Below are 27,788 nucleotides of genomic sequence, written 5' to 3'. Positions count from 1 at the left end.
GGACCACGGCCGGCGCGGCCTTCTAGGCCCTGAGGAGGGCTAGCGCAGAGCCTCTCGGAAACCCTCGTGCGGCCTCGGGCCAATTCGGACCGACTCGGCTCCGCACTTCGGACCACTTCGGCCCCCCTCGTTTCCGGACTCTAGGCCTCGGCTCGGCTCGACTCGACAGGGCCGCTTCGTGCCGGTTCGGCCCCTGTTCGGGCGGCCCCGGCTCGGCTTGGCGGCCGGCTTCGGGCGGGCTCGGCTCAGCTCGGCTCGGTTCGGGCAGCCATCCTCGGTCAAGCTCGGCCCGGCTCGGTCCGGCTCGGGCGGCCTCCTCGGGCGGCGCTCTTCGGGCTCCGTCCCGGCCTTCGGGCGGCTCCGGCCGGCGCCTTCGGGCGGGCTCGGCGGAGTCCGGATGGAGGACTCGGACTCGGCCGCCAAGCAGCTGGGCCTGGCCGAGGCGGCGGCGGTGGCGGCCGCGGCCGCTGTGGCGGCGGCGGCCGCGGCCGCGGCGGGAGGCGAGGCGGAGGAGCCGGTGCTCAGCAGGGACGAGGACTCGGAGGAGGACGGAGACTCGGAGGCGGAGCGCGAGACGCGGCGGGTGACGGCCGTGGCGGTGATGGCCGCCGAGCCCGGGCACATGGACATGGGCGCCGAGGCCCTGCCGGGCCCCGACGAGGCCGCCGCGGCCGCCGCCTTCGCAGGCAAGTGCCGCCCGCCCGCGGTTCCCGCGCACCTGTCCGCACCTGCCCCACACCTGCCCTGCGCGCCTGCCCCGCACACTTCCGCACGACCTGCCGGCACCTGCTCCGCGCGCACCTGCTCCTCACACTTGTCCTCCACGCCCACCTGCCCTGCCCACGCCTGGCTGACTGGCACACCCATCCTCCCCCAGCACATGCCTCGCACCTACCTCGTGTGCCGTGTGGTCCCTGCACACCTGCCCCATGGGAGCATCCTGGCCCTGCCCTGCAGCATACTTGCTCCCTGAACTCCTTTCCTTCCTTTCAATGCTCTGCGCTACTTCCAGAACCTTCTCAGCACCTGCCTCGTGCCTTGTGTGTCCTCTCCTCCTCTGTCCTGGGAGCTGGTGACACAGGGGTCAGACACGGGTCCTGTCCTGGAGGAGCCCGGGGTTGGGAGCATCTGGTCACCCAGAATCCTGAGGGCCTGCTCAGGTGTGACCTTAGCCCTGGGGAGCAAGGCATCTCACTTAGTCTGGGAGGGCCCGCAGCCTTTGGGGGCAGTCCCCTCTGGCCTGTCCGCGGGGCCCCCGTTTCCTTTACGGATCTTCCCTTCCTCGGGGACCACCCGGGCTGCTGGGCCACACTTTTGTTCTTGCCTCACAGAACATTCTCATTTTCAAGGTTCGTGAGCCACGCCCCAAAGCGCCCTTTAGAGGTTGTGTCTCCCCTGGGCACCGTTCAGAAGGAGGTAGAGACTTTCCTAAGCATTGTTCCCTCCCACTTGGGCTCCCGTGTGGCCGGCAGAGCTGGGCACTGGAACCCCTGGGGAGCATCCTAAGGCTCTTCTCCCCTAGGGAGTTTCATGGCTTTCAGAACTGGACAGCGGCCTCCCCACCCAGTGCTCCGGTTTATCTGGCCCCGGAGGAGCTGCGTGGGGCCTGCAGCCAGTTCCCTCACTGCCCCCGTGCCTGTGGTCTGTCCGGGATCCTCGCAAAAGGCAGAGAAAGAAGGCTTTGTGGCCCTTCAAGGATTCCATTTTTGTTGCTAAACTCTGGTTTGAAGTTGAGATTTTGGATGGTGAGGTTTTTCTTCAGGTTTGTGTTGTTTTTGCACGTGTCTTTCTGAATGCAGGAAGGGAATGTGATGCTATTTGTGGCAACGTTGGAGACACGTACTGACATCACAGTGTTTCTTTCCCGCGGAGTTTTATCCTTGTGTTTTTCCAGTATGTTAAAACTTGTTGGTTGTGAATTACCAAGGTCAGGTGATTCCCGGGTTTCTGTAACTCAGCAGGACACGTTGCTGGCTTGAGGCTGCCTCCTGGGCTGCTGGCGAGCTCTTTAGACCTGAGCTTGTGTTCAGACCCCTCGGCCCGCGGCTCCCTGGGACACGGTGGAGGAGACAGATGGGGAGCAGGTGTTTTTAGAGCAGTTTAGTGAGCTCGGGCTGATGGAATGTGCAGGACTCTCGGTCAGTTTGAGCACCTCCCCCAGGCCACAAGCGCTCTAGGCTTGGGACATTCTGGAAGGCAGCGCCACCCCTGGTGGCTGGAGGAGCGTCAAGGGAGGGCTGTCCAGGGCAGCCCGTCAGGAATGGGCCATGGGCAGTGGGGGGAGCACGGGGGGCGGGGCGCGGCGGCGCCCCCGTGTACAGACGCTGCTGGGAGGGGCCGGGCTTAGAATTGGGGGGCGCGTGGGGTGGGCACAGGCAGGTCTGCCGCTTTTCAGGAGGAAGAGGTCCGTGGCAGGTGGGGGTGAAGGAAGGGGAGGGAGGGATAGACATGAGCCTTCCTGCGCTGACCTGCAGGAGAGGGGCCAGGAGGATCCCACCCGGAAGGGAGGGAACTCTAGGATTTTAGGGGCCTCTTTGGGGTATGGTTTTAACTAGAAGGGAGCGAGATGCCAGGGCAGAGCCGTGGCCGGCTCAGTGGGTGCGTGAGGGCGGGCGTGCCCTGTGGTTTTCACTGTGTGTGGCAGGCTCTGTGGGGAGGGAGAGGTGGCCTCTTGTCCTTGGAAGGACCAGGTCATTCAGACTGGTCTAGAAACGTTGGTTGGGCGTTTCGTGTACAGCATGAGGCCTCCCACGGTAGCTCAGGTACCTGACCTGGATCCACCGTGGGCTGCCCCCCACCCTCGCCCTATCCCCAGTGGCCTCTGGCTGGGCCCTGAGTCAGGCTCCTGTGTTGCAGAGGTGACCACTGTGACAGTGGCCAACGTGGGCACCTCGGCGGACAACGTCTTCACCACGTCGGTGGCGAACGCCGCCTCGCTCTCGGGCCACGTGCTGGTAAGCCGCCATGGGAGCGCTTCCGGCCCCGAGGGAGGTGGCTCGTCCCCCAGAGACCCTGAGCCTGCCCTATGCCGACTGCCTGGGGAGGGGAGGGGAAGGGAGGGGAGATCGCATGGTTTCCTTTTAGCCTGGATCACGCACCTGGGACGCTGTACACCTGAAAGCAAAGTGGTTGTTACTGAGATATGACAGACAGAAAACTGTTGCTCCTGAGTGTAAGGGCAGCAGGTTGGTGAAGGGCTCAGGGGTGCAGATTTAAGAGTCTTGGTTTATTTCTTATGGTATCAGGATGCGCACAGGCTGATAGCCAGGCAGTGACTTGGTGCCTCTAGCCGGTGTCCTGCCTGACAGCAGACTGTCACGTTCTCGTTTTCTAGGAGGGGCTGGAGCCAGAGGGTCGGGGAGTTAGGGGCGGCCCCAAGTCAGCAGGCTCTGAGGACAAGAAGACCCAGAAACTAGTGTGATCCTTCTGGAAACTGACAAGGAGAGGGGGTCTCAAGTATCTACGTGTCTCACACACCTTCATGAGAAAAATACTTTGTGGTTCTCGAATGAACACAAAGCATTCTGTTTTTCCGGTCGAGAGCTGTACGAATTCAGTGATTCAGACGTAAGCAGTGTAGACGCCCTTACTGAGGCATTGACCCTGCAGGTCTGTGAGAGCAGGCCAGGTGTGTGCACGTGCACGCCGGGTGGAGGGCCCGCAATCCCACGATAAACTTCTACTCACCTCCCCTGGTTTGAAGGCCACATTTTCAGATGTAAGGAAAGGCCTTTGTCTTAGTTTTATCCTCTCAGCGTGAAAGCATGAGAGTGTCCCAGGCCTTGGTGTGGACGGGGTGCGCCGGGGTCTCTAGTCCACTCCAGGGCTGTCTGAGTGAGGCCATGACCGTGCGCCTATGGACAGTTGGGGTGGGCTCAGTGCCCGCAGGGATAGGAAAGGGGCATCTGGCTGGCCCAGAGGAGGCAGGCGCGGTCACAGCAGCATCCAGCCCCAGTGGAGAGGCATGTAAGCAGCATGGCTTGGGAGGCCCCGTGTCTGGGTGGGCTCGGGCATGAGAAGGGGTCCTGCACTGGGCCTTGGCTGTGGTTACGAACTTGGCCTCTCGGAAACCCTCCCCTGAGGCCTGCAACCTCAGAGGCTGCCCAGGCAGACGGGAGGGCATTTCCTGTTCCAGGAACACATTTGTCCCTTCACTTAGACAAGCCATGTGAACATTCGCTCAGAGCCATGCAGACCTAGCGTCGCCTAGGCGACATGAGGCATGGTGGGCCCCCCGGTGGCGGCGTCAGCTGGAACCTCTCTGTAGGACCATATCCCGGCATGCAGGTGTGCTCCAGCCGCTGTCACTTGAGACTACTGGTGTTCTTTCCTCCAGTCGGGCAGGACAGCCCTTCAGATCGGGGACAGTCTGAACACCGAGAAGGCCACGCTGATCGTCGTGCACACGGATGGGAGCATCGTGGAGACCGCCGGGCTGAAGGCACCCGCTGCCCCTCTCACCCCCGGTACTGCCCTCCTGCTCCAGGCCTCGGGGGCAAAACGCTCTGAGAGCTGGTGGAGTTTATCCTGGGGGTGAACTTTATCTTGTGGTGAATTTCAAATTTCAAATACTATTTAGTTTAAGTATAAAAAGTGGATTTTTTCAGGCAACAGAAGAGTTGCCCAGAGTTACAGGGGGTGATGCTGCTGAGCTGGGGGAAGAACCTGTTAGAATCAAGATGTTTTTTGTGCCTTTCTGTTATTCGGGGTGCGTTCAGGGTCTCTCATGTTCATGATGCTTTCTTTGCTCAAGGCCCTCAGTCTCCTCCGACTCCTCTGGCTCCTGGCCAAGAGAAAGGTGGAACTAAGTACAACTGGGACCCATCGGTGTACGACAGTGAGCTGCCTGTGCGCTGTCGGAACATCAGTGGCACCTTGTATAAGAGCAGGCTCGGCTCAGGTGGGCGCATGTGGGGTGGGCCCAGGTGGGCACAGAGTGGGCCCAGGTGGGCTCGCGTGGGGTGGGCCCAGGCTGCTGCTTATTTTGTTTCGAGGATCGCCTTCCTTTTGCATCCCCCACTGTAAGTTGGGGCCAAGGATGGTTGTAATGACTCATAAACTAGTTAAGCAAACGGGCAGGTTGAGGAATGGGGTGGCCCGTGGTGGGGGCAGGGCTGGACCATGTTTCCTAAGGTCCTCGGTCAGCTGGGTGACCCGTAGGTAGAAGGCTCTGCAAGTGGGAAGAGGTCATGAGCTCCGTGTGGGATGTGATGGAGTGTGTGGTGACTGTGTTCAGCAGGTTGGAGCTCAGGCATGCGGTGGGAAGCGCTGCCTGCAGATGTGGGCTCACTGTGGGGCGCCGAGGGAGTGGCTGAGAGCACGCAGGCCCGGGACGCCGAGGGGGAGTGAGCGGGAGGGGAGATGGGCCTGGCCCCATGTCAGCGGGAACTACAGCGGGTGGCTTCGTCCTTTCAGGAGGCCGGGGGCGCTGCATTAAGCAGGGGGAGAACTGGTACAGTCCTACCGAGTTTGAAGCCATGGCAGGAAGGGCCAGCAGCAAAGACTGGAAGAGAAGCATCCGCTATGCGGGGCGGCCGCTGCAGTGCCTCATCCAGGTACCCAGGTGCCGCGCTTCCCCACCCTCCCTGCTCAGCTCAGAGCCACAAGCCGCTGGCCCGCCTCCTGGGGCATCGGCTGCAGGGCTTTCCAGGGCTCACAGGCTGGAATCAGATGGGGTTCGAGTCCCCCGCTCACTTGCTGTGTGACCTGGGGCAAGTTACATCACCTTTCCATCTGCTTCCTGATGTTCCAAATGGGATGTTGGGGGCGTTTGCTCCACACCTTGTTGTGAGGAGTGGATGAGGTAACGTAACAGCTTCCGTTTGATTTTGTGTGACTTGTTTGTTTATTAACAGGAGAAAATCAAACGGAAGTTTAATAGCACGTATACACGGGGGAGACCGAGGAAAACTGAGTAACTCTGCCCGTGACTTTTTTTTTTTTGCGGTACGCGGGCCTCTCACTGTTGTGGCCTCTCCCGTTGCGGAGCACAGGCTCCGGATGCGCAGGCTCAGCAGCCATGGCTCACGGGCCCAGCCGCTCCGCGGCATGTGGGATCTTCTCGGACCGGGGCACGAACCCGCGTCCCCTGCATCGGCAGGCGGACTCTCAACCACTGCGCCACCAGGGAAGCCCTGCCTGTGACTTTTTAAAAGACACCTCACTTCTCTCTCCTTGAGCTCATCCATGAGAGGATAGGGCTCCTCATTGCTGTTTCCGGTTTAGCTCTAGGAGGTTGATAGAGAAATCACACCTACACTCCCTGGCAGGGGAGAGATAGATGCTGCCACCAGCAGAGACGTGTACAAGAGAGAAGGTTCTGGAAATGGTGGGATTTTACCTTCACAGGGGGATCGGGGTGAAACTGGTTGAGATCTGGGGCTGTTGACTCACTTCAGAGCCGACTTTCTCACATGTCGTGGTACTTTTTAAACTTCAGGATGGGATCCTAAACCCTCATGCCGCCTCCTGCACCTGTGCCGCCTGCTGTGATGACATGACCCTGGTGAGTGGGCCCCTGCTCCCCTCAGCTCCTCTCAGGGCTGCTTCCAGCTTAGTTTCTCCCTCAAATTCTGGTTTTTGAACATAGTCTGATGAGTGAGGCCTCAGGTGGGCCCTGGGGCTGCTCATAGGACGTTAAGGGAAACTTCCTTAAATGATGGAAAGCTCCTATAATGTCATCGTCTTTTTTTATATATATAAATCTATTCATTTATTTATTTTTGGCTGCGTTGGGTCTTTGTTGCTGCACGTGGGCTTTCTCTAGTTGCGGTGAGCGGGGGCTACTCTTCATTGTGGTGTGTTGGCTTCTCATTGCGGTGGCTTCTCTTGTTGCAGAGCACGGGCTCTAGGTACGCGGGCTTCAGTAGTTGTGGCTCGTGGGCTCTAGAGTGCAGACTCAGTAGTTGTGGTATAGGGGCTTAGTTGCTCCGTGGCATGTGGGCTCTTCCTGGACCAGGGATGGAACCTGTGTCCACTGCATTGGCAGGTGGATTCTTTAACCACTGCGCCGCCAGGGAAGCCCCTATAACGTCATTGTCTTAACCGTATTTTTTTTTTGTGGTGATGACAAGTATATATGCGCTGTTTTATGTTTTTCATTTTTAACATCACGTCATAAAAAATACTACACTGAGCTGATTTATATAGAGAACTTTTAATGTCTTTTGAAGTCTTTTCTTATCCTAAATTCTTAACTGTTTAAAGAAAAGGGATATTTGCATTAGTTTTAACGTATGTTGCTGTATAGCTTTCAAAGTGTGATACTAATTTGTTATGTGTGAACTACCAGTTTTGTTTCAATGTTCCTATTGTTGAACGTTATTTTTAAATGTCTTAAAATTAAGTAGGAAGCTGCATGATGCGATTTCTTTTTTTAATTTTGATTACTCACCTGGTTAATTAGCAGCAGCTATGGAAGAAAACTTAATTGGAGAGATGTTGAGTGGGAAAACCAAAGATTCTAAAATTGTCTAGTTCGTGTGTAGGTCACACATGAGTCTAGTAGAATGACCAGTAGGATATTTGTGTGAGAATAAGATACTTTTAAAGTTTGCTTGGGAAGACTGGTAAGTGACATCCTTGGAGATCTTCCAGGGGTAGGAGGAGCAGAGTGGGGGGTCACCCCCCTCGGGAAGCATGGAGTACCTGGTAGGGTTGTTTACGGTCACTCCAAACGCCGAAACCCTCAGGTGTCACCTGACGGCACATGTATGGAACGTGTGTACTGAAGCTAGAAACTGCCAGCAAGAGAACTCCGAGAAGATGTGGACCCGCGGGCTGGAGGCCTTGATGCAGTGAAGACGTCCTTCTCCCCACACTGGTCTGTGGGTTTAACACGGGTCTCTTCGGAGCCCCGGCAGGATCTTGTAGACATCAACAAGTTGATTCTAAGATTCGTATCAAAAGGCAGAGGAGGGCTTCCCTGGTGGCGCAGTGGTTGAGAGTCCGCCTGCCGATGCAGGGGACACGGGTTCGTGCCCCGATCCCGGAAGATCCCACATGCCGCGGAGCGGCTGGGCCCGCGAGCCATGGCCGCGGAGCCTGTGTGTCCGGAGCCTGTGCTCCGCGACGGGAGAGGCCACAGCAGTGAGAGGCCCGCGTACAGCAAAAAAAAAAAAAAAAAAAAAAAAAAAAAAAAAAAAAAGGCAGAGGAAATGGGTAGCAACACAGTTTTGAGGACGAAGACTACAACTGGAGGAATCACAACACTTGACTTTCAGACTTGCTGTATTGTTTCCGCGGTCAAGACCGTGTTTGGCAGAGGGGGACGCATCGATCTAGGAGCAGACCCACTGTCCACACACAGACCTGCAGGTGTGGGAACAGTCGGACACTCACAGGCGTAGAAGTGACCCTTGACCTAAACATCACGCTTTATATACACACGAATTCAAGATGGATCATATAGCCAAATGTGTCCAAAACTAAACTACAATTTGTAGAAGAAAATCTTTGTGATCTAGGGTTAGACCAGGGATTTCTTAGACATGGAACCAAAGGCACAATCCATGAAATGAAAACTCATAGGTCAGACTTCATCAAATTGAAACATTGTGGCTCCTGCTTCAGGAGTGGTGCTGTGCGGGGCTTCAGGGACCCACTCCCCCAATAAGTAACCCTAACTGGTGAAAATGATAAAAAGCAACCACTTAAGGTCTCTGGAGATTGTCCTGGGGGCATACAACAAAAAAAGAAACATTTATCCAGGAAAATCTTGTGAGTCTGGCAGTCGAGTCAGACCCTGCCACTCCCTGCGTCCCTCCAGCTCGGCCTAGGGAAGCTCCATCGTCCTGGCCCTGCTTGCCCCTAGGGTGGAGGTCCACGCAGCTGAGGCCAGCCGAGAAGACCAAGCAGCTCGGCGAGCAGGGCTGATGGACTGAGTGCCGTTTCTGCCCTGCTCCAGGGCAGCCCGTGGGGAGGAGGCCGGCAATGCAGGAGGGCAGCCAGCTAAACCTCCCATGGGACAGTGACCACCCTGAGGAGCCTCCTCAAAGGCTTGTCCTAAAAGCCCCCCAGTACAGGAGCCTAGTGTGACTGGATCTGACAGTGGAGCAGTTTGCAAAGGGTAGAGCAGTCGGCTGAGCCCAACAGCTGGTGCGGTAGCTTGGTCACTGCCGCCTGGAGGCCAGCAGGGCCACACTGTGGTGAGAGAGACTTTGTCCAGGACTGCAGCCAGGAGGCCCTGGAGGGAGGGGGAGTCATCTGCACAGCCACTCAGTACAGCGCCTGAAATGTCCAGTTTCAACAAAAATTGTGAGTAATGTAAAGGGCCAGGGGTATGTGAACCACACAGAAGAAAAGCAGCAGGCGGCAGGCACTGCCCATCATGGGGGCAGCAGATGAGACTTCCAAGAAGCCTCTATGTCTTCGGGGCTGAAGGAAACACGTCAAAGGGTTGTCAGCACGGGTCTCAGTCTGCAGGGGCTGGGCAGGAGGCCAGGGCACTTCAGGAGCAGGCGTTGACTTTCTCACAGTTGTGGAGGCAGGCAGCCCAGGTCAAGGTGCTGGTTTGTGCCTGGCGGGGCTCCTCCTGGCTTGTAAGCTCTCGCTTACACAGCTGCTCCTACAAGGGCACTAACCCCGGCGGGTCAGGGCCCTACCCTCCAGACCCCCGCTGCCTCCTCACTCCAAATACGGCCACCCTGATGGTCAGGGCCTCACAGGTGGTCCTGAGGACACGGTTTAGCCTAGAAGGTGACGGCAACGTCTCAACACGTGGAGAAAATCAGTAAAGGGAGGAGCCACTGGGGAGAGCCCGGTGGAAATTCTGGGGTTGGCGCGTAGGACAGAAGCTCACTCACGGGTCCACAGCAGGTTTGAATGGGCAGCAGGAAGGGCCAGCGAGCCCGCAGGGGTCTTGGGCGTGAGCTGGGAGGCTCCCCTGACCTTCACGTTTTCCTGCTGTTTCTGCTCCGTCAAGGTTCTCTCCTCCCGCGTGTCGGGGCCTCAGGGTCTGCGGGGCGCCCCCTGCTCCCCACTTGCTTTCTGTCTTCCGGGAATTCCTAAAAATTTGGTGTTGATATTACTCTCCTGTTGGAAGCGCTGTTACTCACACGTTCTCTCTGAAAGTACCTTTTCTGTTACTTTAAGCCGTTTGGGGCCTAAAGGGAGCTAAGGGAGCTTTGCACGGTTCCGTCTTCTGGCCGCAGTCTGGGCACGTCTCCAGGCAGGTCGCTGTTGGAGAATAGTCCTGGGTGGCGTTTCCACACATCTCACTTTTCCTCCCGCCCCCCCTCCCCCAGAGCGGGCCTGTCAGGCTCTTCGTCCCCTACAAGAGGCGCAAGAAGGAGAACGAGCTGCCTGCCACACCCGTCAAGAAGGACACCCCCAAGAACATCACCCTGCTTCCCGCCGCAGCCGCCACCACCTGTGAGTCACAGTGAAGCAGCTGTCGTCACGCGACATGCTCTTAGCATGTCCTGCTCACATGTGTGGCCGAGGGGTCTGGGTCAAAAGCAGCATGGCTGCCGCTCACGGGGGTTCCCTGGCCTCTTCGGTCCCGGCCTGTCCTCGGCACGGACTTCACTTTGCGACTGGAGGCCTGGGTCTCAGTCCGCGCAGCCCCCAGGCCCTCCGAGGTCTTGCCGCCCCGGGGCAGGCGCGGCTGGGGCACATGTAGGGAGGGCGAGGCGGGGGAGGCACCTGCTTCTGAAACCGCGAGGCGAGTGGGGCTGCGGTGGTGGGAGAGGCCTGGGAGGCTCCCAGTCACTAGGGGCTGTCAGCAGCCTGACGGCTCCTGCAGGGGAGGCGCCCCGTGTCCTTGGGGCTGGTCGGCAGGCGGAGGCAGAGCCCCCAGAATGCCGGGGGCACCGCTGTGTTTTCTCTTCAGCTTTGACGAAAACTTTTCTCTTAATTCAGACTACAAAGTCCTTCTTACGTTCCTTTAAATTTTATCTCTTGCTTTCTGACGGGACAGTACATCCAGGTCCTCAGGACACACAGCAGGAGCTGCGTCTGCTGGGGTGGGCGTCTCTGGCCCCCCCCCAGGCACCACCCCTGCAGAGGTGGCTGTGGGCCGGTGGGCGCTGCTGTGGCCCCCGCGCATCCCGCTCTGGCCCCTGGCTTTTTCTGCGATGTGCCCGGTGGGCCCAGCACGCAGTGACAGCTCTCCTGCTTTTCCAGTCACCGTGACCCCCTCAGGACAGATCACTACCTCTGGCGCGTTGACCTTCGACCGGGCGTCCACCGTGGAGGCCACCGCGGTCATCTCGGAGAGTCCGGCCCAGGGCGACGTCTTCGCGGGAGCCACAGGTGAGTTGTCTCAGCACCTGGCAACGCGGCCCCAGGGGGTCGCTGGACCCCCGCAGGCAGGGGCGGCGGGACCAGGGCCTGAGAAGCTGAGGCTGCTCATGGAGCCTAGACGGGCGCCGGGGGGCAGAAATGCCCTGTGTGCATGTGGAATGCTCTGGTAGCCGCCTCCGGAAGGTGAAAGGGAACAGTGGAAACTGGCTTTTGTACTGTGTTTTATTTCACCCAGAACATCCCAAATACTGTCCCTCTGACAGTTCACGTCCTCCACTTCCACGGCTCAGGAGCTGCCCTGTTGGACGTGCAGCACAGCTGGGTCTCACGCCATCGTGTCCCTCTCCCCTGACAGTACAAGAAGCAGGCGTGCAGCCCCCATGCAGGGTTGGCCACCCGGAGCCCCACTACCCAGGATATCAGGACAGCTGTCAGATCGCACCGTTTCCGGAGGCCGCGTTGCCAACATCTCATCCCAAAATAGGTCAGTGTGAAAGAATTCTCCGCCAGTGGCCGTCACGTGCAGAATCATCTTTCTGAAAGGCTTCCTAGGTGAAGTGGGGTGTGGGGCTTCAGGCCTGTGTTTGTAAAGCAGGTTTCACTGGAAGCTGCCGCTCGTTTCTGTGTGGGGTGAGGCTGCTCACGTAGCGACCTGTGACCTGCAGAGCCTGAGATTCGGCCAGGCTCTGACCAGGACACTGTGCCTGGGGTCTGTCCCGTGAGGACGCTCATCCGGGTGGCCTCAGGTGAGAGGGTGTGTGCATGTCTGCGACTCGCCCCGCCTGAAGCTTAATGGGGACATCGCCCCGCGTGTGCATTTTGAGCGATTTGTCACTGATGGCACGTTTTGGACACATTTCTATGTCAGGACACTGTTTTACAGGGAGCATCGTAATCCCAGCTGGTGGACCTTTGTGTTTTTCACGGTTTCCACCAGAGACAAGACAGCAAGATAGAAACTTGCCCCGAGTTCTAGAAAACGCCCCTTCTCCTTCTCCTTTGCTTGTCTCACCGCTCTCTCCTCTTGCTGTGACACCCCTCCCACCCTTAAAGCTCGCCTCCGTTCTGCCTCTTCCCCATACCTTGCCTCAGACCCTGGCCCCAGGCCTGGTGAGCCTCCTGGCCGGGCTGCGGCCCTGCTGACTGCGGGGTCTGGGCGGGGCCTGGATGGGGAGTGTCTGCCCCATGTGGTCGGCCGTGCCCTGAGCAGGGCTGCGAGGCCTGGGCTACTCGTCCCCCGTCTGCTTACTTGTTTCTTAGCTTGTTTCAGCGTGGACGTGTGGCTTCCTGTTTCATTCAGGGCTCTGCAACCTGTTGCTGGGATGATTTGTATTGGGATGGTCCCTGATTTGGCTGGCGGGGTCCCCTAGAGCGGCTGCTGCGTCCTCTGTCCACCCTGTCATGCTGCCCGTTTCCTTATGTCCGGCCCCAGGGCCGTGCCCTTGCGGGGGCGGGGCAGGGTTCACAGCAAGGTCTGGCCATGGCCGAGGGGGCAGGCGTCGCTCGTCCAGCTCCCGTGTGTCTCCTGCAGCCTGTGTCCAGTGGCCTCTCGCTGGGGGCTGGAAATGGGCCTTGGTGGGGCTTTTACACCAAGGACTCGGCCGACGCTACAGTCAGGGCTTCTTCTCTGGGAGGATGTTAGACATTCAGCAGCACAGCCTGGGTGTCTCTGCCCCCAGGCCCCCCGGGACAGGGGCGGGGAGCCCTTGCGTGTCCGCGTGTGCGAGTCTCCACTTCCCGTCCAGAACAGCGTCCCTTTGAGGTTCCCTCCCGCCTCCACGACTTTCTTCTCCAGCTAAGGGGACCTTGTCTCCTGCATCCCTCATCAGCCCCCTGGGGACCACAGACATCCCCGAAGGCTTTCTGTGTGAGCAGAAACGAAACCAGGAGGTTTTAGTTCTTCCGTCTGCTTTACTTTTTATGTGATGTAACAGCCCCCCCCGCCCCACTGGCTCTGCACAAGCTCCGTGGTCACCTCACCTGCAGCTGTTGTGTCGTCCATGGACGGGCGGCTTGAAGGCGGGGCCATGGGTGTCATCTGTTCGCCACCCTACTTTCCCACATTTGATGAGCGTGCGGAGGCACCTCGAAGCCAGGAGACGGGTTAAGTTCTTGTTGTGTTTTGCTTTCCACACGCTAGTGTTGACATCCTTGCCCGCCCTGGCGGTGCCGCCCTCCACCCCCACCAAAGCCGTGTCTCCCGCTGTGGTCAACGGGCTGGATATGTCGGAACAGCGGAACTGGCTGTACCTGGAGGAGATGGTCAATTCCTTGCTCAGCACCGCGCAGCAGCTGAAGACGTTGTTTGAACAGGCCAAGCAGGCCAGCTCCTACCGAGAAGCCGCCGCGGCCCAGGCCAGAGTCCAGGCAGATGCAGAGCGGAAAGAGGTACCATTTGCGCAGCGGGTCTATGGTGGCCACCTGCAGAGCCCGCCCACCTTCCTGGGCAGGGGGATCCGGAGGCCCACGTACAAGTGAAGCTTCTCTGATAGACAAGTGGCCACCGTTACCTGTCGGGCGTTTTTGTCCCTCACACACACCAGCCGTTGTGTTTGAGTGCCCGCCTGTTGTAGATGTCACTCACCCTGTCAGGCCATCCTCCTCCCGGGGAAACGGGTCTCGTGTGTTACCAAATATGGAGGAGCGTCCTCTGGTGTGTCTTTGGGGCAGAGGTCAGAGCAGGTGTGTGTCTTGTGGTCACCAGCCCCTCCAGGCACCCAGCTCGGTGCCCGCATCTCGGCCCTGCGGGGAACTGGCTTCTCAGCCCCAGAGGCGCCGTCACAGGTATTTCGCTGCCGACGAGGTCCCCGTGGCTCAGGAAGCCCAGAGTGTCTCCTGCAGCACAGGGTCCCTCAGCCCTGTGGCGCCTTTCGGGATGCAGTCTTCTAGGTGACGCGGGGCAGGTGCCGAGAGGAGGTGTGTCCTCACTGCCCAGGGCTCACCTGGGGCTGGAGGAGGGTGGGCCGGGCTGCTCGGTACCCAAGCCCTCTTGGGGGCGGCTGGAGGCGGGAGAACGGACAGTGATGCGTCTTCAGTGTCACTTTGGTTTGTAGGTGTGTTGAATTGGTTTATTTCCACCAATCTGAATAAGAAAAAGAATTTCAGTTAGTACTACTTTTTTTTTTTTTTTTTGCGGTACGAGGGCCTCTCACTGTTGTGGCCTCTCCCGTTGCGGAGCACAGGCTCCGGACGCGCAGGCTCAGCGGCCATGGCTCACGGGCCCAGCCGCTCCGTGGCATGCAGGATCCTCCCAGACCAGGGCACGAACCCGCGTCCCCTGCACTGGGAGGCGGACTCTCAACCACTGCGCCACCAGGGAAGCCCAGTACTACTTTTTATAGGTAAGGGGAAAGAAGAGCTTTTCAGGTGCAGTTTTCCTTTTTTTTTTTTTTTTTTTTTTTTTGGCCGCGACACCTGGCTTGCTGGATCTTAAGTAGTGGGGCTCTCGTCGCCAAGAGGCAGTGGATTGAAAGTCTACGTGCGTCTTTCATGGAGCTGCCTTTACTCCGCTGCGCCCCCGCCAGCCGCTCAGCATGGTCGCCTCTTCCTGTACTTCACTGACCATCTGCATCATCGCTTCTTTAATATCTTGGCCGATCCTGACCTTCGGGTCAGCTCAGGATCTGCTTCTGTTCACTCCTTTCCTCTTGACTGTGGAAGCTCTGTTCCTTCCTTCACATTCCAGTCATTCTGACTGTTTGTTGGACCTTCTGGGTTATTCATGGCAGAAGCTCTGAATTCTGTTGGATTCTTTCTCTTCCCCTGAAAAGTGCTGGACTTGGTTCTCAGAAGCAGCTGAGCTCCTGGCTGGTCTCCTGAACTTTGTTGTGTGATGGGGGGTCTGTCTCGGTTACCTCTGCCCGTCACATCTCTAGTCCTGGTCTGGGCGGGCGGAGGGGGCGGCATTGCTGCCCCCTCACGTGCGAGAATGCAGGCCCTTCTGGGGCGGGGGTGGGGACACCAAGGTCCCTACTCAGCGCCGCCTTCTGGGCTGCTATTTCTGTTGGTTCAGCTCCGTGCTGGCTGCCTGGGGGCAGCAAGTGCCTGTGGCCATCTGTGCCGGTCTCGGTCTCCCTTGGTTTCCAGCCATCTGGCAGCTCCATCCTCAGCCCTCTGCCCGCCCCCCAGCCCAGGTGACCAGGGCCCCTTGCTGTGGCCGCACACACCTGGTGGGGAGGCCCTGAGGGAAAAGCTGCCCCACGTGGGGGGGTCGTTCCCCTCCCCCTCCCCCTTGGGATTGGATCCACCCCACCACATTCCTGCCCCACCTTCGAGGACCTCCCCAACCCCAGGGTTGGATCCACCCCCCCCATTCCTGCCCCACCTGCCTGGGCCTTTCTCCCCGCCCCTCCCCGGGGTTCAGTACCCACCCACCCCCATTCCTGCTTCCTTTAGTTGCTTTCAAGCCTTCAGATCACTGTGTCTTGTGCTCAGTGGTCACTGTCTGGGAGGGTCAGCCCTACAGGCTGCTCTGGTCACCAGAGCGGCAACCGTTCCTTCATTCTGTTTGGTTTTGGAGGCTGCACATGCGGAGCAAAAGTGGTCTCCTGCTCGGCAACCAATTTTTAAAAAATTTAATTTCTGCATGTTTCATGTTTGTAAACATTTTACTAGTCCTGTTTTTAAAATACTTAATCGTATCTGTTTTTTGCAGTTATAACCAGCATCTTAATCACAAACTGCACTCATATGTTCATGTTTCTGATCATATACATTAGAAAAATCCCCAGTATGCATAACGAAAGGGCATTTTTTTCTTCGTTGAAATGTGGTTCACATACTGTGGAATTCACACCTTTAAGGTGCACAGTCCAGTAGTTTGTTCACTAACTTCTACAGCCATCACCGCCGTCTGATCCCAGATCACTTCCCAAAGCAGCCCGGGACCCGTTAGCCGTCATTCCCCGCCACCCCCAGGCCCCAGCTGCACCAACCTGTTTTCTGTCTCTGTGGCTTTGCCAGTTCTGGATGTTTCTTGGAAACGGAATCACACAACATGTGGCCTTTTGTGTCTGGCTTCTTTCACTGAGCAGAGTGTTTTCAAGGTCCATCCACGTTGTAGCCTGGGCCAGAATTTCATTCCTTTTTATGGCTAAATATTAGTTGTCACACCACATGTTTCTTCCCTCAACCATTGGTGGACATTTGGGTTGTTTCTACTTTTTGGCTGTCGTGAACAGTGCCCTGAACATTTTTGCACAGCTGTTTGCGTGGACGTGTGTTGTCACTTCTCTTGGGTGTGTACCTGGGAGCAGAGCCGCTGGGTCCCACGGTGGCTCAGGGCTCACTTTCTGAGGAGCCGCCAGACTGTTTGCCAGGGCGGCTGCCCATCCTGCGTCCACCACCATGTGTGCCGTGTGCCGTGCCCACGGCCTCACCACCACCTGTCCCTGATGAGCACGGCGGGGGGGGGGCGACCCTCACTTCCCCTGGGGGTTGGCGAGGATGCCCCCTTGCCGAGACTATGGGAGTGGGGGAGACCACTGTGTCCCCCACGTCAGGCCGGCTGGACGGCGGGTGGGCGGGTGGCTCGGGTCTGGGGTGGCGCCGACAGCACAGGAAGCCGACCCTCATCCCAGCAGGGAAGTACAACGGGAAAACGGTTTAACTTTCCGTTTTACATTTTTCATTAATTTTTGTGGACCTTTCTTTCACAGAATAAAATTACAAGTAAATTAGACACATCTCTTCCCCTCTGTGAAAATTCTCCAAAGACAGGTGGCATGAAAAAGACGGAGCGAGGCGTTTCCACCTGGTCGGTCCCGAGGTTACTTTCAGGGCACCATGTTGAGTCAGCTGCGTGGGTTTTGTTTTTCACGTAGGAATAGTCCACAGTCATGGCCACGCTCATCCCACATTTAAGGGTCCAGAAGCTGAATTCCTGTTGTGCAGAACTTCCCCCTCGACCCACGTGGGACACGTGCTGACGTGCGTGTCCGTCGGGTCAGCCAGGAGCATCTGCCGCAGCCGGATCGCTGAGGTCCCCACCGTGAAAAGTTGGGCTTTGCATTTCATTTGTAATTTTATGAATTTCTAAGAAAGAAATGCAACGATTTTTATCCTTAAAATCCTGTTTGGCGGAAGGATGCTCAGCCTTTAGGGAGGGGCTTGAGCCCACCTCCCCCGCCAAGGCATCCGACACGTCCCCGCATCCTGAGCTTTGAAAATGGCTGGAGCTCTTACAGGTGTGTTTGTCCTCTCTCTGGAGCTATAGGTGTGACGTGTCCTCCAGTAGTTTTCCTGTAAGCTGATCACATGGCGAGGGGAAGCTAGGCATCCGTCCTGTCCGGGTACCACCGGTGGGTGGACGCTAGTGTCCTTTTGTGTGTGCTGGTGTCACGAGGCTCCTCGGGTGACCTGGTTAAGTTGCTTGCAGACGTGGGTTGACCACCTTGTGCACCCTGTGTGTTTACCCTTCGTAACGGGCAATGTGTCTGATCCCTGTGGCCCCGTGATGACCACAGCACCTGGACGCTGGGTTCTTGGGAACTGGACTCCTCGGAGAACTTGTTCCCCAGGATCCTCCAGGGGCTTCAGGGGGCTCTGGGGGCTGAGAGGCCCTGACCTGAGTCACGTGTGAGTGAGGGGATGCAAAACGTGTCCCTGAAGCAGGTGACGGCAGTGAGAAGCGGCCGGCGGGGCCTGGGGGACGATGAGCCAGGAGGCCAGGTGGGGAACACCGGTAGCTGTTGTGGAGAGGCTGCTGGACACCCTGATGTCGTCAGGGTGAGACGGAGCCCCCCAGCTGGATGGTTGGGGGAGGGCTGCCCCAGAGAACTCTTCTGGAGAATCCTGTCCACAGCATCCTCCTTAGAGTGCTGGGGTTTGGTGGGGAGGACCGGACGAGTGAGACCTCGGGACCCCGAGGAGGAGGCTGGACCCTCCCTCCTTGGCTCCCTGTGAGGGCACAGGTGCTCGCGGCCCAGGGAGGGAAGCAGGGCTGCCTGCTTGGACGTTTTATGTGGAATTTCTTGAAAAATCAAGTTTTAGCCCTGCTGAACTATTAAGGAGATTTTGCCAGTTGTAACCATGGGGCATTTGTGTTGTGTGTATATAGTTAGCTCAGCAGAGATTCAACAGGGCGGAAGACCAGACGCCCTTCCCGTCAAGGACTCTGTGTCCAGCACAAGCCAGCCACATGGCTGCAGGGCACTGGGCCGCCTGCCACGGCCCCTGGCTGGGGGAACGCGTGCACTCTGGGCCCCATCTCTGTGCTCTGGCCTGTGTTCATGTCTCCCGGCTCCTTCTCAGACCTTCGATGATCTTCCCAACTTCCTTTTCAAGCGGGAATTGTGGCCCGAAGAGTAGCAGCGGCGGGCGGTCTGGGCAGCGCCTCTGGCTGCACCGCAGACGCTGTTCTCAGCGCCGGAAGAGAGCCGGTGCCCGCGGGTCGGTCCGGTGACACCTCTTCCAGGCTGCAGACGTGCCTCCTGGCCGTGCCAGGGTGGGGGGAGGTCTCTGGTTTGTCTCTTCTTATAAGCCCCCGGCCCCCCTCACAGACTCATCTCACTCCAGGGCCCCAGGGCCCAGGGCCCAGCATGCGCACTTGGGGCAGATCGGGGGTTTCCATCTGTGAAGTGATCTCCCCTTTTCCTCCCCTAGTCACCCTGGGTGGGGGTCCCCCTCCTGGACAGGGGTGATCTAGGAATAGTTCCAGAATTCTTCTCCGTGGGGAATCTGTCTCTTGTACATTTGTTTATACCTTTGTTTGTATGAAGATGGGCTCATGGCACCCGTGTTACTTGTTCTGCTCATCCGGTTTGGCTTTGACAGCTGGAGCTCTCAGTCGGCTCCCGCGTCCCTTACGTGCCCCTCAGAGCACCTCCCTCCTTTCTGGTGCTAGAAGACGCTCCAGGCCCACCTTGGGGGTTCCCCGCCCCAGCCCTGGAATCGGCCATTTCTCCAGGGAGCCTGGTTCCTTTATTGGAGAACGAACGCTCTTAGGAACCAAGATCTGGGCCCTCTTGGCCGGCAGCACGTAGCCGTGTGGGTTGTAATCGGTGTGTGCAGACACAGCCCGAGGGCTCTGTGCCCGTCCGTCTCCGTCTGTGTGTCAGCCGGCGTGTCTGAGCTGGATCTCCTGCCCCCGGTTAGCTTGGGTTAAGAAGTAATTCCCAAGGGGATGTGTTGGGAGCCCGGGGTCGGAAGTACTTGCCGCCCAAGAGCGGCTCCCGCCCCACAAGGTCTGCTCACGACACAGGCTTTTGATGCAGTTAAGAGGTATTTATTGAGCGGTTGCTGTTTTCCAAGAACTGTGCTGGTGCCAGGAGCACCAACATGGCAGGTCCAGGTGAGCGGGGCTTGCGGGCTTGTGGGGGACAGGGTGTGACACGAGGCCGCTTCCCTGAGGACTTCCAAGCTGAGAGGCAGGAGGGTCCGTGGGGTCCCCGAGCCTCACGGGCAGCCACACCTCTGCTCTCACTAACTGTGAGACCTTTGCTCTCCCTGGAGGAATTTCTATGTGTGGTTACAGACTTCGGTTTTTTTCTGTAAGTATTTTGTTCTTTAAAGTAGAGACAGGGGACAAGCTAACTTAGTAGTATCTCAGAGTCCCCGTCATGTGCGTGTTTCCCGAAGCGAGTGAGGCGGGTGGCGGGGGTTCGGGGTGGAGCATGTCAGTCAGCGCTGGGCAGAGGAAGGAGCTGCAATCCAGAACAGGAACCAAGAAGCAGTTTGCTGCTTGGCATATACCCTCGGGGGTAGCGGTGGGAGGCGGCCAGTGGTGTGATGAACGGGCGTCTGGTGTGGCTCATGGGTGTGCGAGTCACACACTCACCCGCCGGCTGGGAGCAGGGGCCTGGCCTGCAGTCGGTGCAGCCGGGTGCGCCGGGCAGCGCGGGTCACGGCTGCACACACCAACGCTGGCGGTGCCACCGGAGTCCCCCTCCCTGGCTGGCTAGAAGGAGAGGCTCCTTCGCGTCTTGTGGGGAAGACACACAGGAGACCCACCTAATGGAGCCGCGTGGCTGGGCTGGGGGCGCCTGGGCTGTGGATGAGGGTCTGGCTGGGGGACTGCAGGGCCTGACCGCTCAGGAGACGATCCTGACAACTGAGAATCCTGGCCTTCCTCAGTTTGGTTTCCTACACGTACTTGGTGGCAATGAAATCCCCTGGTATTTGGAGCAAGGTTGGTGCATTGGTGTGATCCGGAGCCCTGCTTCCCGCTCAGCAGGTGCCCACCCCGCGTCTGGGCAGCGGGGGGCGGGGACGCGGGTCAGCCTGTCCCCACGACTGACGCCTGTGCCCTCTTGCAGCAGTTCTGTGTCAACTGCGGCCGGGAGGCCCTGAGCGAGTGCACCGGCTGCCACAAGGTCAACTACTGCTCCACCTTCTGCCAGCGCAAGGTAGGCCTCCCCCCATGTCACCTCTGCATTGTCCCTGGGCTCCGGCAAAACCCCGAGGCAGCCACACAGGCCATGGCCATGGCCATGGAGGCCACTGCTCCCCCACGGCCTTGACCTTGTCACGGTCAGTGCTCCCTAGCCTTGGACGCCTCGTCATAGACCCTGAAAGTCAGCACGGTTGTACATGTAGACCTCTAATTCTGAGAAGATTAAAGAGTATTCTGGAGTAGCAGTTGCTAGTTCAGGTTTTTATCACTTTTCTCACCCTTACTCAGAGTGAGGGGCCAAGCCGTTGACTGGGGCCTGTGGGGTTATCCTCTCCTCTTAGAAACTTTCCATGATTAAAAAAGGTAACTTGCCGGGTGGACAAATAGTAAAAAATCCCATCCCTGGTGCCTGTGACTTGGAGCTGCATCTGCGGACACAGCCTCTGCCGTGCAGGGGACCCTGTGCCTGGCGGCTTCCCAAAGCGCCCCATCCTCAGATGTCCTCGGGTGGGAGGTGGGCAGGAATGACCCCCAAGACCAGGGTGTGTGGGACGTGGCATCTCCCTCCTCTGCGTCTCAGGGCTTCCCAGGGGGCTGCAGGGGTCAGCACAGCGTGGAAAGCGTGTCCAGGGGCTCCCAGCTACTCTCCTGAGCCCTGGCCCGTTCCCGGGGCGGGAGACTTGGGAAAGAGCCCCGCAGGTCTGCTTTCCCTTGTGTCACCTATGGCTTGTGTGCTGAGGAGAGGGCCCACACGCCTGCTGCGCTTGGGGACGCTGGGAGGAGCCCAGGCAGCCAGGAGCAGCCGGCCGGGTGGACGGGCTCCTGCTGGCTCGTGATCCGAGAGGGCGGCTGATCGGTGACTCTTCCCTGACTTTGAACCATCAGAGGAAGATTTGTGGCTTTATTTCTTGATGGAGTCGTTTAGCCAGATAACATTTTGTCTAAATGCAAGCTGCAGTCTTGGAACCTCTCTTGGTGAATTGGGCGGTTATATTTCAGGTATAACCTTGTTGACAAAGACTCCATTTCTTCCGTTGATTGTGTTAGGTTTGTGCTCCTGTGACACGCTGCCCTGATAAAGGCATAGGCTTTGGTTTTATTGGGTTGGCCACAAAGTTCCTTCGGTTTTGAAGTAAAAAGAAAAGACACATTTTTCATTTTTCCCAACAACTTTATTGAACAACGTATTCACTGTTTTGTTCCACTACCTTCTGCCATTTTTCAGGCAACTTCATAATTCCATCTTACCAAAACTTTTTATCTTTTTGAGCAAAGAGCTGTTTCAGGTGCCTTTCACAGTCTTCCAGGGAATTGAAATTTTTTCCATTAAGATAATTTTGTAAAGACCAAAATCAATGGAAATCCGAAGGGGCAATGTGTGGTGAATATAGCGGATGAATCAGAACTTCCCAACCAAGCTGTAACAGTTTTTGCCTTGTCATCAAAGAAACATGTGGTCTTGCGTCACTGATGGAAGATGATGCATTTTCTGTTGACTCATTCCAGACACTTTTTGTCGAGTGCTGCTTTCAGCTGGTCTGATTGGGAGCAGTACTTGTTGGAATTAATCGTTTGGTTTTCCAGAAGGAGCTCATAATAGAGGACTCCCTTCCACTCCCACCATATACACATCACCTTCTTTGGATGAAGACCGGCCTTTAGTGTGGTTGGTGGTGGTTCATTTCGCTTGCCCCACGATCTCTTCTGTTCCACATTATCGTACAGTATCCACTTTTCATTGCCTATCACAATTTGTTTTAAAAATGGAACATTTCCATTACATTTAGGTAGAGAATCGCATGTTGAAATACGGTCAAGAAGGTTTTTTTCGCTTAACTTATGTGGAACCCAGACATCAAAGCGATGAACAGAACCAAGCTGATGCAAATGATTTTCCAGGCTTGATATGGATATTTTGAGTATGTCAGCTATCTCCTGCGTGGTATAACGTTGATTGTTCTCAATTATTGTTTCGATCTGATCGCTTTCAACTTCAGCTGGTCTACCTGACCGTGGAACATCGTCCAGCGAGAAATCTCCAGCACGAAACTTCGCAGACCACTTTTGACACATTTGATCAGTTACAGCACCTTCTCCATGCACTGCACAAGTCTTTTTTTGGGGGGTTTCAGCTGCGTTTTTACCTTTCTTGAAATAGTAAAGAATAATATGCTGAAAATGTTGCTTTTTTTCTTCAATATTAAAATGGCTACACAAAATTTCACCAATTTCGATAACTTTTTTAAGTGCACGCTGATATGACAGCTGTCACAATACAGTCTAACAGAATTGTTTCAAGTGAAGTTAAAGACAATTAAACGCTACTAGAGCCACCTTATGGAAAACAACAAACTCTTTGGCCAACCCAGTATTTACAAAAATCAGTGTACAGTGCAGCTCAAAACCCGTAATTTTCACGTGGGAGCCATCGTGAACACTCGGTAGGACCTGAAGACACTTAAACCCCAGGCTCCTCGTAATAAATGGTGGTTCGGACAGTGCCGCTTCTGGGCCCGCCCACTGTGCTCCCCAGAGACCTGGAAAGGTCGTTAATGTTACTCACCTGCTTACAGTTGGACGAGGGCCATCAGTTGCTTTGGCTTTTACGTGCCGACTTTCTTTTCTTTGCAAATCCCACGTGAGGTGGGTGTGTGTGTATGTGTGTGTTTTACATCTTCATCGAGGTAGAATTTACATACCATAAAATCCACTAATTTTGAGGGCACGATTCAGTGGTTTTTAGTAAGTTTGCACTTGTGCAAACATGACGATTCGGTTTCAGAACTTTCCCTCATCCCCAAAAGCCCCCTCGGGCCCACACCCCAGCCACTGGCAACCACGAATCTCTTTCTCTGTAGATTTGCCTCTTCTGGACATTTCACGTAGCAGGAGTCGTATAACATGTGGTCTCCCGCATCTGGCTTCCTCTGACCAGCGTGTTTTCAAAAGGTTCATCCACGTGGAGCCTGAGTAGCGTCCACGGTGTGGCTGGACCTCGTCTTGCCCTCCATCCTCAGCCAACGGACATCTGAGTGGTTCCCGCCATGTGACTGTCGTGAACACTCACGAGCGAGCTCCAGGGTGGAGACAGGGTTTTGTTTGTCTTGGCTACGTGCGTCCATGGGTTTGCTGAGTCACATAGTAAACTTGTGTTTAACCTTAGTAAGAAACTTCCCAACTTCTCCGAAGTGACTGCACCCCCCCCCACCCCGGTGGCGGGTCCACCACGTCCACAGTGCTTGCTCTTGCTTTCTGGTCGTAGCCCTGCTACTGGGTGTGAAGCGACATCAATGCGTTTAGTCTGCATCTCCCTGATGTCTAAAGATGTTGAGCATCGTTGTGTGTGCTTATTGGGCGTTGTATATCTTTTTGGGGGAAGTGTCTATTCAAATCTTTTGCCCATTTTTAAATGGGATCGTTTCTCTTCTTATTGAGTGTGGAGATGTCTGTGTATATTCTGGATACAAGTCCTTTATCAGATACGTGATTTCCAAGTATTTTCCCCCAGTCTGTGACTTGTCTCTTTATTTCTTAATAGTGTCATTTTAAGGGCAAAAGTTTTTTTAATTTTGATGAAGTCCAGTTTACTTTGAAAAAATTTTTATTATCTATTATTTTTTATTTTTGGCCGTGCCATAAGGCTTATGGGATCTTAGTTCCTGACCGGGGATCAAACCCGGGCCCCCTGCAGTGGAAGCATGGAGTCCTAACCACTAGGGAAGTCCCAAGAAGTCCAGTTTATTAAAAAAAAAAAACATTTTTAATGGAGATCACGCTCTTGGTGTCATATCTCAGAACTTTTGCCTGACTCAAGGTTAGGAAAATCTCCTCTTCTCCTCTAAAACATTTATAATTTTAGCTCTTTTTTTGTTTGTTTTTTCGGCCACATAGCGTAGCTTGCAGGATCTCAGTTCAGCAACCAGGGATTGAACCTTGGCCATGGCAATGAAAGTGCTGGAGCCTAACCACTGGACCACCAGGGAGCTCCCTTTAAGCTCTTATTTTTAGATTTATGACCCATCTTGAGTTAATTTTTAGGTGTGGTGTGAAACACCGTGGACTTGAGCCCAGCACACATGAAGTTTTAAATACTGTATAGACTTACAGAGTCAGGTAATCTACATAGTCAGGTAATTTACAAATTCAAAATTTATTCTTGGGCTTCCCTGGTGGCGCGGTGGTTGGGAGTCCGCCTGCTGATGCAGGGGACACGGGTTCGTGCCCCGGTCCAGGAGGATCCCACATGCCGCGGAGCGGCTGGGCCCGTGAGCCATGGCCACTGAGCCTGCGCGTCCGGAGCCTGTGCTCCGCAACGGGAGAGGCCACAACGGTGAGAGGCCCGCGTACCGCAAAAAAAAAAAAAAAAAAAAAAAAAAAAAAATTATTCTTTTGAGTCTAAAAATAACAGGTGCTGGAGAGGGTGTGGAGAAAAGGGAACCTTCTTACACTGTTGGTGGGAATGTAAATTGGTGCAGCCACTATGGAGAGCAGCATGGAGGTTCCTTACCAAACTAAAAATAGAGTTGCCATTTGACCCAGCAATCCCACTCCTGGGCATTTATCCAGAGAAAACTCTAATTCGAAAAGACACCTGCACCCCAGCGTTCACAGCAGCACTGTTCACAGTTGGCAAGACTTGGAAGCGACCCGAGTGCCCATCGACAGAGGATAAAGAAGCTGTGGTCCATACAGACAATGGAGTACGACGCAGCCATAAAACAGAATGAAACAGTGCCATGGGCAGCAACAGGGATGGACCCAGAGATTAGCATTCTGAGTGAAGTAAGTCAGACAGAGCAAGACAAATACCATATATCACGTATATGTGGAATCTAAAATATGACACAAATGAAATTATTTACAAAACAAACAGACTCACAGACAGAGAACAGACTTGTGGTTGCCAAGAGGGAGCGGGGTAGGGGAGGGATGGATTGGGATTAGCAGATGCAAACTATTATACATAGGATGGATAAACGACAAGGTCCTAATGTATAGCATGGGGAACTATATTCAATATCCTGTGATAAACCATAATGGAAAATAATGTGAAAAAGAAAAAATATGTGTATATAACTGAATCACTGTGCTGTACAGCAGAAGTTAATACAACACTGTAAATCAACTAAACTTCAATAAAAAATAAATTTAAAAAAATTTATTCTTTTGATATACAGGCAGACCTTGTTTTATTGCGCTTCTCAGAGGTTGCGTTTTTACAAATTAAAGGTGTGCGGCAACCCTGCCTGGTCAGGTGATGGTTAGCATTTTTAGGAATAGAGTGTCTTTGAATTAGGTTCGTACAGTCACACACTTAATAGACTACAGTGTAGTGCAAACGTGATCTGTATAAGCCCCGGGAAACCTGAAATCTTGTGTGACTTGCTTTATTGCTACATTTGCTTTATTCTGGAACTGAACCCGCAATGTCTCTGAGGTATGCCTGTAATTATTTGAAATTTTACTTTTTTATTATAAAAATAAGGCAACACTTGTAGAAAATTAGGAAGACATAGGACAGCACGAAGATAGGCAGCTGGAACCCTGCCCTCCGGGGGTCACCGCTGGTCTCTGTGCTTCCGAGTGTGTGTGATGTTCATTCAAGTCTTGTCATGGCTCACCAAACCCTAACCTCTCCATGCGTCTTGGGGTCCGTGTCTCCACTAACCACGCCCCGTCGGGCCCCCAGAGTGAGCCCTGCTCCAGGCCAAGTTCGGCTCCATTTCCCACCTGTGAACCGGCGACGGCAGCTCCCACCCTGACGGGGGGCGTTGCGGGGGGGGGGGTGGACGTCCTCCCCAACCTCCCTGGGGGCCGCGGCCTCCCAGCCCCTCTGTGGACACGTGGCTGGCTCCCGCTCAGTGTTTTCACTTCTGCAATGATAAGTAATACGGTGGGGCAGCAACATCAGAGACAAGTGTTCCTCTGCAGGTGTGAGCGTTTTCGTTTAGATCCCAGGGAGGAGGCAGCAGGATCAGAGCGTGGACGTGTCTCAAGGGTCATCCTGGGTATTTGCCTTTGGAGTGGGTCCCTAAACAGGAGGGTGGGCGAGGCTGGGAGCCCCCTGCCCTGGAGGGCTGGCTGCTCAGCACGTGCAGACCCACTCCCGGGCACAGCCTTCTCACTCTGAACTGTAACACGGAGTCTGTCCTTCCTTTCAGGACTGGAAGGACCACCAGCACATGTGTGGTCAGTCGGCAGCTGTCACCGTGCAGGGGGACGATGTCCATGTCGCCGAGGGTGTGATCGAGAAAGTCACCGTGTGAGGGCTCGCGGGGCCTCTGTGGCCAGGAAGGACCCTCGAGGACGGGGGGCGCTGAGGACAAGGAGGAACTTGCTGGCCAAGTTATGAGTGGACGTCGTGTGACCGGCGCCCTCCTGCCGCCAAGCCCCGAAGGGGGGCAGGGGGCGTGGGCCTCTCCAGGGCGGCCGGTGGACGCAGCCTGGGCCCTCGATGCCCGCTCGCGGTGCTTTTTTTTATCCCTTGGATCATGAGCGTCCGGTCTTCCCTACGGGTGTGTCGTGTTCTGTAACACGCGTGTACATACATGTGTCTGTCAGTAAAGTTGGCGCCCCTGCCCCACGTGGACTGGTGACTCCAAGCTCCGACCTCCCCGAGGTCCGGGGGCCCGATCGTGAACTTCGGAAGCCGAGACCAGACGGGCCCCAGCCCGGCGGGATGGGAGGCCGGCACCTGCTGCCCAGGAGCTGGGGCCCCAGAGCTGCCAGCCGGGAAGGCCGAGCCGCCGTCCAGTCTCAGGGACAGCTCAGCGTCTGGACGTGCCACCTTCCCTTTGCACAGAGCGTGCCCGGGACCCCTGGGGACCCGCCCAGGGTGGCTCCTGCCTGCACCCGGCTATCCTGGCCCAGCTCTCGCGGGCTGGGGGCCTCGTTCCTGCCCTTCCCGGTGCCCTGCCCAGCCTGTCCCCAAGCCGGGTTCAGGGAAAGCCTGCGGTGCCCCGTCTTCTGTGCAGAGATGGACTTTGATCCCGACGCTCGCCTCACTGTTGCATCTCGTTCACACCTCTGGCCCCACACCTCCCAGCTCCTGCTTCCAGAAGGTTCTTCATAGCACACAGAGACTTGCCTTTTGGGCCACACGCTCCCCGGTGAGCCGAGGGGGTGGCGCCCACGCCCGTCCCCCCGCGCCCAGCCTGGCTCCAGGTGGGGGAGGACCTGCCCCCCCAGAAGCCCCTCTGCCTCCGTTCCATCG

The 27,788-nt window shown here is 56.2% G+C and overlaps 1 protein-coding gene across 8 annotated transcripts; it reads left to right on the top strand.

Annotated features, from left to right (window-relative positions):
- The first annotated feature begins 290 nt into the window (after positions 1 to 290).
- DEAF1 (DEAF1 transcription factor) lies at positions 291 to 27,158 on the top strand. Of its 8 annotated transcripts, XR_014294726.1 has the most exons (13): positions 292 to 686; positions 2,857 to 2,954; positions 4,337 to 4,466; positions 4,754 to 4,900; positions 5,416 to 5,555; positions 6,440 to 6,505; positions 10,245 to 10,371; positions 11,125 to 11,253; positions 11,600 to 11,728; positions 13,385 to 13,632; positions 20,499 to 20,588; positions 22,160 to 22,299; positions 22,428 to 22,818. XR_014294726.1 is itself a non-coding variant. In XM_082628412.1 (12 exons), the coding sequence occupies exons 1-12, from the start codon at positions 398 to 400 to the stop codon at positions 22,492 to 22,494; spliced, it is 1,722 nt and encodes a 573-aa protein (XP_082484538.1). In that variant the 5' UTR covers positions 291 to 397; the 3' UTR covers positions 22,495 to 22,819. The 8 variants fall into 8 exon arrangements, 7 of the variants coding, with proteins under 7 accessions (XP_082484538.1, XP_082484540.1, XP_082484542.1 ...); XM_082628412.1 differs by lacking the exon at positions 22,160 to 22,299 and having other exon boundaries at positions 291 to 686; positions 20,502 to 20,588; positions 22,363 to 22,819; XM_082628414.1 differs by lacking the exons at positions 22,160 to 22,299; positions 22,428 to 22,818 and adding an exon at positions 26,737 to 27,158 and having other exon boundaries at positions 20,502 to 20,588.
- Positions 27,159 to 27,788: the final 630 nt, after the last annotated feature.

This window comes from Mesoplodon mirus (genome assembly GCF_964341445.2).
Source record: "Mesoplodon mirus genome assembly, chromosome: 7".
Taxonomy (NCBI): domain Eukaryota; kingdom Metazoa; phylum Chordata; class Mammalia; order Artiodactyla; family Ziphiidae; genus Mesoplodon; species Mesoplodon mirus.
The sequence above is the reverse complement of the archived record's forward strand: the minus strand, read 5'-3'. Positions and strand labels throughout refer to the sequence as shown.